This window comes from Microplitis mediator, chromosome 2, assembly GCF_029852145.1.
Source record: "Microplitis mediator isolate UGA2020A chromosome 2, iyMicMedi2.1, whole genome shotgun sequence".
Taxonomy (NCBI): domain Eukaryota; kingdom Metazoa; phylum Arthropoda; class Insecta; order Hymenoptera; family Braconidae; genus Microplitis; species Microplitis mediator.
In genome coordinates, this window is record NC_079970.1 from 24,792,482 (window position 1) to 24,802,341 (window position 9,860).

Consider the following 9,860-nt stretch of genomic DNA (forward strand, 5'->3'; position numbering starts at 1 on the left):
AATAATTGTTTACATACTATATTGAATAGTAGTAAACAAAAATAATTAACACTTGGTCTCGAGATTGGCCTTGCGAATATCAATTGGCATGCTGAGTCTGTCTGTGTGCAACGCTTTAAGGTCTGGAGCAGATAATGACACACTGCTTGATCGTTGGTGTTTGTGTTTATATTTTTGCTGGTGCTGGTGCTGCTGCTGATGATGGTGGTGGCGATGGTGTTGTCCAATTTCATCGAGAGATATAATTTCCGTTCCAGTGGGTGAATAGCTGAGCGTTGTTGCCTCACTGGTAGGCGAGGTCACGCAACTATCACCCACACTGCGGCTACGTGGTGTCGTGTTTGGTTTTTTCAATTGATTTATGTTCAATGACAAACTTGCTTGCAGTGTTACTTTTTCCCCAGACTTGGGACTGCTGCTATTACTCAGAGAGTCACCCAATCGCGGACTTTTGGGTCTCGCTCCGTGCAGAGGACTGTCGGGACTGAGGGCCGTTGGCGATGTGTTGCCTAGAATTTTCGAGCTCGCTGCCAATCTGCTGGCACACGGTGAATATTTTGACAAGTTTGCTGGGTAATTTGGACGTATATTATTGTATGAATGAAGATTTTGATTCACTGTTATTTTATCTGGACCGATTGTCAAAGACGAGCGATTAAATTGTTTGAGCGGACTTACGGCATTTGAAAATTTTTTACTTTTTATCGAGGCTCGATCAACAGAATTGCTTTTGTCGTGTAATTTTGGTTTATTGTCACCAGTATTAACACAAATTACCCCAGTTCCAGCGTTTGTCGACTGATTCTTCATATTTTTACCAGTCCATGAATTAATATCATTATCACCAATGTCATTGCACTTGTTTCCCCAGTTTAAACTCTGGACACGCTGTGTCGCTTTGTTACAACACCTTACCTTACTTATTTTTAAACAATTCGACTCAGCTACCGAATCTATCGAGTTAAAATTAACTTGTACAGCAACTGTTTTTTTTTTAATATTTATTTTACACAGACTGTCATTGTCAGCGACTGGAGATGCCTCTTTCTCCTGGGAAATAAATGATATTGAATTATCTGGACACTGACAACAATTTTCCACTTGAATTTTAACCATCACTGTTTTATTATTTGTCTGTGTCGCTTCATTTTGAGTTTTAGTTGCAGCATCATTATCGATACTAGTTTCAAGGCCGATTGATTTATTCGTTAGGTTTTGATTAATCTCATCATCATCAGGAGCAACAACATCAGTTTTATTTGTTGTTGTTGTTATATTATCAACACACTTTTTATTATTATTTCTTTTTCGATTAAAAACATGTGAATTTTTGTTAACTTTTTGTTTATTATTATTAATAACAACAACTTGATTATTATCAGACTTAATAACCGATTGATCAATCGATGAACTTTTTGAAAATGATTTATTGTTTATTATTTTATTATTATCTTTCGTGTCTTTAGAATCGTCACATTTATTATTTAAATTATTTGCTTGCTGATCACAAAAAAATAAAACTTGATCACTTGATTCCGGTGAGGGTTCGTCGTCGCAGAGCAGCATGGCTCGGCTGATTGAACTTAGATAATTCGAAATAGACTTATCGTGATCACCTTTATCTAAATTAATGTGCTCACCTTCCCCGGGCTGTCCTACCACACCAACGACTTCTTGCTGTTGCTGTTGCTGGCTCTGTGAGCAGCTCAATCGACGTCAGTTTACCAACTCGACACTTACAAAGTGTTTCAATCTTTCCAAATACTGGTTATACAATTCGACATCATTGTGACCAGCTCCCTAAAATAAATATTGTTGCAATTTTTTATTAACCTTTTATTTTTTTTAAATTTAAATATTACCTCAACCCAAAGAGGTTCAACAGCTCGTGGACATCTTTCATATATCGCTAAGCCATGACTGATGTTTATGACATCATCCTCCGTGCCGTGAATCACTAATACAGGTGACATTACTTTGGGTACTTTGTCTATGCTGTATAACAAAGAAAAATAATTATAAATTTATGTTAATCCAAGGAGGAAGTTAATAATAAATGAATAGATAAATAATTAACCTGAGAAATGCATCAAAAAACCAAGTTCTCTTTGTATTTGGAAAAGCAACTCTCATACCCGACATCAGAGGCGAATGCAGAATGACAGCACCGACCTCGTACCTGGCAGCCAAATCAACAGTTGGTACAGTACCAATACTCTGGCCATACAGGATTATATTTTCGGGGCTGATTCCATAGCGGGTTCTCAATGCATGCCAGGCAGCGTCGATGTCCGCGTAGAGATTCTTCTCCGAGGGCTTTCCACCCGAGACCCCGTAACCGGAGTAGTCGTAACTAAATATATTACAATTGATCCTAGATCCCAGTCCGAGATAAAAGCTTGACATTTGACCCAGATCAACGGCATTGCCATGGGAAAAGAGAATGGTGAATCTGGCAGTTGCTGAACACCGAACAAACAAACACGCGATGCGATTTCCACGGGATGTTCTTGCGTAAAACCCTTCAATTGATTCCTTTTCACGTTCTGTGTAGTGCCACTCGGCTCTTTTCGACAAAGATATTGTAAACTTTGATCCTTCGTCTTCAACAAAACTGTATGTAGGTTCTGGAGGTGCGAATGCTAATTTAGCAACGATCCTGGACGGACAAGGTGGACAGCAAAAGAGTGAGCAGAATTCCCCTAATGAATTCATTATGATTATTGTAAATATTTGATATTTTACGCTTTACCAGTCACCAATAACTTGACAGGAATTTAAAACTTCAATCACTCGCGGAAGCACTTGAAGATATCACCAACCCTCGATCATTCTACGCATCTGTTATTATTGTTTATTATTTATTTATTTATTTATTTAAAAGGAATATTGTATCAGTGGTAACGACGATGACGATGACGATGACGATGACGATGATGGTGACAGTAATAATACTTATTCAGATTTAAATTATCACCAATAATCACTTATATTATTTATATATACATCGGGATATATATTTAAACAACACAATGAACTGAGTTAACGTATACATGTAACGCCTATTGACTCAGCTGTAGTCGTAGAGCCGTAACAGTTTGTAGCAGCATTTTTCGTTTATTATCCTAACAAAAATGTTCCTTGTCTTGTACTAGATTATAGTAAGTGGTGATAGTGAGTCAGCCATGACGTTCGCGTTCACAGTTCCCAATTTACAACAATTCAGTCAGTCAACCACTCACCCAAGTGTCTTTTACTTTTACCATTCAACCATATCAAGTATTTTGTGACTACACGATTACGATTCTCGAATTATTTTGGCTAGACGTCAGTGGGCTGTCAGTTGTCGAGCTGAAAAAATTTTATTTATTATTTATTTATTTATTTACTCAGATTTTATTATATTTTTAGGTACAAACTTGCTAATTAATTTAATTATTTTTTTAATAAATAAAACATTACATCGGAGCAGAGAAGTTTTGTTTCAGAGGTTGGCAGAACTAGGTTGTTGTTATTATTATTTTGTTTTCCTGTGGCGCTTTGATGGCTTGTGACCTAAACCAGAGACTGATCGGAGATCCGGAGAAACCCGGAGATTGCCGAGCTTTTAAAAATATTTTTAAAATATTTTAATGACGCAAATTTAAATGATACTGAAGCTAACAGACACTTGACAATTTTAGGATTTTTTTTCCGAAAATAAATTGCAAAAAAATGAAAACTTAAATATGCATATGTAGAAAATTTAAAAACTATAGGTACAATTTTTTATTTATAATTTATCACTTTTAAAAGGGTTCAAAAATTATTAGACGTCTGGTAATTTCAGTATCATTAATTTAAGATATTTTTAAAAATTTTATTCAAATCTTAATATACAATTATTATTATTTACTGTAATAAACTATGCTGATTTTTATTTTTTATGGTTATTATAAACTAATTTCTTCTTTGGCAATAATACTGAGTCATCATAATTTTCATAGTTTTTACCATGGACTCTAAACCTATAGACACAAGTATACTCTGGGTTTCCCCAATTAGAAAGTATTTGCAGCATTATTAATTTCAATGGAATTATTTTCATTTCATTTTTCTGTAAAAAAAAAAAAAAGAAAAAATAACAAATAGTATTATGAGTGTGAATGTAGCAGACGTCAGACGAATTTGAAATTTTAAATAAATAGAATAAATAATTTAAAAAATAATATTTGAAAAAAATGCACTTATTAATTCTAAAATTTTTTAAATACGCATTTTTTAAAAATTTTATTTTATCAATTATTTACTCAATTTTATTTATAATTTCAAATTTGTCTGATGTCTGCTACATTCAGACTCATATAGTATTTTAATTATTTACTCTCTTAAAATGAATCAGTGAAAAGTAATGAGTGTGAATGTAGCAGACGTAAGACAAATTCAAAATTATCAATAAATAGAGTAAATAATTGATAAAATAAAATTTAAAAAAAATGCGCATTTAAAAAATTTTGAAATTAACAAGTGCATTTTTTTCAAATATTATTTTTTAAATTTTTTACTCTATTTATTTATAATTTTAAATGTCTAATGTCTGCTACATTCACACTCATGAAAAGTGCTGGAAATCAGTGAATATTCACTGCAACAGTCCCAAGTATACCACTGATTGAATAAGTATACTTGGGACTGTTTATGCAGTGAAAATTCACTGATTTCCAGCACTTTTCACTGATTCATTTTAAGAGAGATATCATTGCACTAATTTCAGTATAGTAGTTGAATAACTTACAGGAATTTCAAATGTTTGTGAAGCTGGTCCATTGTAATTGTAAACAAATGACCCTAGTAGTAAATATTTATCTCGGAACTTACCCTGCAATTAATAGTATTTTTATATCAATTAAAATAAAATGAATAATCGACTTACGAGAACACGAAATTCTTTGGGAGCTGAATCAATAAATCCTGTAAGTGATGTTGTCACTGGAATGTGCTCTAATGTGACACTATTTACCAAAGCTGTGCGTGCTAATTCAATCTCAACATTCCCATTGGATCCTCGGAATGCCCAACATTCTCCTGGTTGAGTCCATGGCTAAATTTATTAATACGTTTTAATTTTAAAAATAAATTTAACTATTAAAAGACACTTTGATCCGTAAATTAACTCACCTGAATAATTTTACGGGGCGTAAAGTAATTAGGCTTCCAAACTGGAATACCAAAAAGTGAAAACTGAATAGAACTGGACTGATAAAAAGATTCAGTGTCCGGTATTGCGATAATCGTTCCTCCAGCAGCTTCTGACGCAAAGTCTGGCAATAAGTCACCGATATTTTTGTTATTTTTATTCAAATTCTGCAACTCTAGATGCTATAAAATAACAATTATAATTACAATTATTTATTAAACCGTTAAGACAATAATATTTACCATTCTTTTGATTGTCATCTCAAGACTGAACGCTTTGCTCTTCAGATAAGTCAACTCGTCCTGTATCAAGGCTTTGTAAGACTCTGAAGCATCAGCTATGGCCATAAATTCTTCCTTGGGAAATTCTTTAGTTTTTCTGCTAAAAAAGTCATCAACATTCGGCGCATGAACGAGACTGTAGGCCAGCAACAAACCAGCGCCGATACTCATTACAAATAATGACTCCAGTACTGGTTTTAAAAATCTCAGTGATTTTTTAGTACACCAGCTGACGTTGGTCAACATCCAGATGTCAAAATTCATCAGTGTCACTATCAAACGTTCAGCTCCTGTCATTATTTTAATTAAAATTTATTAATTAATAACGAGTTATTGTCATGCATTTAAAATATATACCATGTATGTCTTTTTTCGATACTCTCGAAGCCGGTATTACTTTTATTGAACGGCTAAACATTTTTTAAATATCCAGAGATTCGTACAATTGAAGCAGTTTTATTATCTTCAACAAAATTACGCAAAAATAGACGATTCTGAAGTTAGCAGGCAATTGAACATTTTTTGATTTTTTTTTAACATTTAAATTTGAAGAAAAAAAAAAATAAAAATATGCACATGTAGAAAATTTAAAAAACTACAGGCGCAATTTTTTGAAATATTTTTTTTTTATAATTTGTCGCTTAAAAAAAATCCAAAAATTATCAGACGTCGGCTAACTTCAGTATCACAAAAATGATCCTGAAGTCAGCAGACATTTAGCAATTGTCGGATTTTTTTTTTTTCAACAAATCGATTACAAAAAAACAAAAAATAAAAAAATGCACATGTAGAAAATTTAAAAAACTACAGATGCAATTTTTTCAAATATTTTTTTTTTATAATTTACTGTTTAAAAGAAAACAAAAAATTATTAGACGTCTGCTAACTTCCGTATCATATAAAATAATCCTGAAGTTAATGAGTGTGAATGTAGCAGACATCAGACAAATTTATACTCATTAAATTAATGAATAGGGTAAACAATTTTAAAAAAAATATTTATAAAAAATGCACTTATTAATTTCAAAATTTTTTAAATGCGCATTTTTTTTAAATTTTATTTTATTAATTATTTGCTCTGCTAATTAATAATTGAAAATTTGTCTGATGTCTGCTACATTCACAGTCATTGAAGTTAACAAACAATTAAAAATTTTCGGTTCGTTCTTTCAACAATTTAATTTATAAAAAAATAAACACTAAAAATACGCACGTGTAGAAAATTTTTAAAAATACAGGCGCAATTTTTTGAAATATTGTTTTTTTATAATTTATCGCTTGAAAAAAATCCAAAAATTATTAGACGTCATCTAACTTCAGTACCATTATCATAAAAACAGTTGAATTACAAGTGTTTTAAACAAATGACTATCCACTGGAATACGCGGGAAATTTAAAATTCATCTGCCGATAAAAAAGTGTTCCACCACTCCGACACTCTCATTTGAAATTTATGACGCATGTATAAATATATATACATATAAAATGGAGCAGTAAGTCCAACGATTAAAGTGACGCAATTGTGTACATAAAATACAAAAATAATTTTTATTTATTTGAATAACAATTAATTTATTTATGTGAAATAAAAATTATCAATTAAGGAGGTCAAGATGTCTTGCTGTGCGTGTCAAACTAAATTTTCTCTCTTTACACGTGAAGTAAGTATCAATATTCACCTGTCATAAGGTTATATTTACATATATTTTTATCTTTTGGTTTAATTACTCGAAATTGTAAAAGTCTTAAATAATAAAAAGTAATTTATTAATTAATTAAGGAATTTAAATAAAAATTTCAGCATGGATGCCCCAGTTGTGGATTTTCTTATTGCAACAAATGTCTCAAATACAAATACAAGCTGCCTGATGATAAAATAAAAAGCGTTTGCGGTCCTTGCTACCATCGATTAATTGTTACTGCTAAAAATTACTACAGTACGTCTGAGGAACAATCAATTTACACAGAGAGTTTACCAAATCCTTTATTGCCTGTGGATATTGAACAAAAGTAATAATATTAGTATCAATAATTATCACAGTGACAAGGACAGCTACTAAAATTATTACGTCATGTTGTTTACAGATTGAATTCACTAGACAATCCGGAGAAACCGCCGATAGTTATGTACAAGCCAGGACGTTGGGATCAATTTAAAGCTGGTCTAGATCCAGTGGATCAGGCTCTCGTTGATAGATTGTCAAAATTAAAGGATCAAGACAAACAACCATCAGCTCCTACCACCGAGGAAATCCAGAGACGTCTAGCAGAATTGAAAGATCAAAATCCTGACCGCAAACCACCAATTAATGTATTTTATTTTTATTTATTTACATCAATAGTAGGGTGGCCCAAAAAACCGACTATTTTTTTTTTCGAGTCTCTAATGAAAATTTGTTAGTTTAAGATGTTTTAAGAAGCCTCTCCAAAATTCAGCTCGATAAAAAATTTTCAAGAGGTCGCTCACGAATTTTGAAAATATAAAAAATGATTGGAATTCGGATTTTTTGTTTCTGAATTTTTTCTTTCTCGTGCCAGCAATATTTTATATCTGTAAAATTATGACTGTGCTGAAAATTTCAGCCCAATATTTAAATATTTCAACGGCGCTCAAGAATTTTGAATATTAGCTGATAATATGTAACTAATACTTTGAATTAGTTTTTTTATTTTTTTATAACTTAACTACTGTCATTTCACTTAGATATAACTTTTGCATAACCGAAAATATACAGGACAGTCTTAAACAATAAAATTGGGTAAATTTTGAATACGTAAAAAAACCTAAAAATTGGATTAAAAAATAAAAAAGTATGTAAATAACTTATTATTTCGATTTCTCGGGTTGTATTTTTATTCATTATGATACAAATTGATGGTAAAAAAATTGAGAAGGTTTATCATTAATATTCAAGGGTCGCTCGAAAACATCCAAGAGACAGTACTCGGAAACATTCAAAATTCTTGAGCGACGTTTAAATATTTTAATTTTGAGCTGAAATTTTTAGGGTAGTCATGATTTCATAAATATAAACTATTGCTGTCACGAGAAAGAAGAAATTTAGAACAAAAAAATCCTAATTTCGATCATTTTTGATATTTTCAAAATTCGTGAGCGACCTCTTAAAAATTTTTTATCGAGCTGATTTTTGGAGAGGCGTCTTAAAACATCTTAAACCAACAAATTTTCATTAGAGACTTGAAAAAAAAAAAAATAGTCAGTTTTTTTGGGCCACCCTAATCAATAGTTTACTTTTTAAAATGAATTTATTATTTAAATAGATCTACCAAGTGGACACTCGAACAAATGAACAGAAAACAGATGATTTGATTCAACAGTACTTTGATGAACTCAGTTTAACTAAAGATAATTCTACTAAAGAGATTGAAGAAAGACTCAACAAGTTAAAAAATATTGATCCCTCATTACCTTCCGCCTCTTCCTCGTACGCAAATGCCCCCGAGTTGGATGAATCGGATATCGTTAAAAATATGATCAGCCGAGCGCTAGTTGAAGCTGCTATGGAGAAACGATTTGGAGAAGAAAATGCTGAGGAGCAAATGGACTTGGAATTAAATGAGGTTTCTATTACTAATAATAATTGTCATTATTTATTGATAATTAATTTAAAATCATTTTATATTTTTTTTTTACTGCCCATAGAGTTCAGGAGAAATCTCCGACTGCGAACTAACGTGCGTGATGTGCGACAAATCAAGTCCAAATGAATTAGTAAGATGCCGAGGTTGTAGTGGAGATATTTACTGCCTCCCCTGTTACAATGAGAATCACGATGACTTTGAATTGTCAAAGCATAAAATAATAAAACTGAAGTAAAAATAAAAAACAAACTCCAATAAATAAACTCAAAAGCTCATTTTATAAATTTATATATATACATATATTTATATACTCATATTGATGCTTACTCACTTATTTAAATAGTAATTACTGTTATTCTAATCACGTGCTTCGATATTAATTTTATTACCACGATCTTAATTGTAAATTATTTTTTAATTTATTTATTAACTCACCAGACAGTCAGGGGTTGTATTTTTATTGATAAATAATAAAGTTATTTATTTGATAATAATAATAATTATAAAAAATAAGTGTTATTTTATTTGGAGATGGAAAAAAACCTTTTTGTAGCTGAGGTAAATAACAAGACGCAAAAACATTTCTTTTAAACAAACGCTGCTATTTTTAAATCATTTCTCTGCCAACTTTAAAGCTGCTCGTCCATAAAAAAATACTTTACTTTTTTTATAATAACAATTACATCAAGTAACAGCCATTAGTTTTTGTAAAAAATTTTTTCACTAGATAAATTAACAAGTTTTATGTTATTTTATGCATTAAGTAATGAATGAAATGTCAGATGCCTTTTAAAACGGGT

The 9,860-nt window shown here is 31.2% G+C and overlaps 3 protein-coding genes across 6 annotated transcripts; 1 reads left to right on the top strand and 2 right to left on the bottom strand.

Moving 5' to 3' along the window:
• Positions 1–1,660: 1,660 nt before the first annotated feature.
• LOC130664061 (alpha/beta hydrolase domain-containing protein 17B) lies at positions 1,661–3,368 on the bottom strand. The gene is made up of 3 exons (XM_057463738.1): positions 2,078–3,368; positions 1,863–1,995; positions 1,661–1,800 (listed from the first exon to the last, which is right to left on the bottom strand). Exons 1-3 carry the CDS (start codon positions 2,713–2,715, stop codon positions 1,717–1,719), a joined length of 855 nt encoding a protein of 284 aa, XP_057319721.1. The 5' UTR covers positions 2,716–3,368; the 3' UTR covers positions 1,661–1,716.
• A 516-nt stretch (positions 3,369–3,884) lies between these two features.
• LOC130664059 (SUN domain-containing protein 1-like) lies at positions 3,885–6,810 on the bottom strand. 4 transcript variants are annotated; one of them, XM_057463733.1, is made up of 7 exons: positions 6,671–6,754; positions 5,815–5,920; positions 5,419–5,747; positions 5,158–5,358; positions 4,913–5,080; positions 4,775–4,858; positions 3,885–4,096 (listed from the first exon to the last, which is right to left on the bottom strand). In XM_057463733.1, the coding sequence occupies exons 2-7, from the start codon at positions 5,873–5,875 to the stop codon at positions 3,917–3,919; spliced, it is 1,023 nt and encodes a 340-aa protein (XP_057319716.1). In that variant the 5' UTR covers positions 5,876–5,920; positions 6,671–6,754; the 3' UTR covers positions 3,885–3,916. The 4 variants fall into 4 exon arrangements, with proteins under 4 accessions (XP_057319716.1, XP_057319717.1, XP_057319715.1 ...); XM_057463734.1 differs by lacking the exon at positions 5,815–5,920 and having other exon boundaries at positions 6,671–6,810; XM_057463732.1 differs by lacking the exon at positions 6,671–6,754 and having other exon boundaries at positions 5,815–6,126.
• A 117-nt stretch (positions 6,811–6,927) lies between these two features.
• LOC130664060 (abscission/NoCut checkpoint regulator) lies at positions 6,928–9,531 on the top strand. The gene is made up of 5 exons (XM_057463737.1): positions 6,928–7,118; positions 7,259–7,467; positions 7,543–7,768; positions 8,740–9,039; positions 9,122–9,531. Exons 1-5 carry the CDS (start codon positions 7,071–7,073, stop codon positions 9,293–9,295), a joined length of 957 nt encoding a protein of 318 aa, XP_057319720.1. The 5' UTR covers positions 6,928–7,070; the 3' UTR covers positions 9,296–9,531.
• The last annotated feature ends 329 nt before the right edge of the window (positions 9,532–9,860 follow it).

Coding starts and splice junctions, on each gene's coding strand:
- LOC130664060 (XM_057463737.1), top strand. CDS start 7,071: ATGTCTTGCTGTGCGTGTCAAACTAAATTTTCTCTCTTTACACGTGAA. Junction 7,769..8,739: donor ACCGCAAACCACCAATTAAT/GTATTTTATTTT, acceptor TTATTTAAATAG/ATCTACCAAGTGGACACTCG. Junction 9,040..9,121: donor TGGACTTGGAATTAAATGAG/GTTTCTATTACT, acceptor TACTGCCCATAG/AGTTCAGGAGAAATCTCCGA.
- LOC130664059 (XM_057463733.1), bottom strand. CDS start 5,875: ATGTTTAGCCGTTCAATAAAAGTAATACCGGCTTCGAGAGTATCGAAA. Junction 5,748..5,814: donor ATCGAAAAAAGACATACATG/GTATATATTTTA, acceptor AAATAATGACAG/GAGCTGAACGTTTGATAGTG. Junction 4,097..4,774: donor CACAAACATTTGAAATTCCT/GTAAGTTATTCA, acceptor TTTTTTTTACAG/AAAAATGAAATGAAAATAAT.
- LOC130664061 (XM_057463738.1), bottom strand. CDS start 2,715: ATGAATTCATTAGGGGAATTCTGCTCACTCTTTTGCTGTCCACCTTGT. Junction 1,996..2,077: donor TTTTTTGATGCATTTCTCAG/GTTAATTATTTA, acceptor TTTGTTATACAG/CATAGACAAAGTACCCAAAG. Junction 1,801..1,862: donor TTGAACCTCTTTGGGTTGAG/GTAATATTTAAA, acceptor TATTTATTTTAG/GGAGCTGGTCACAATGATGT.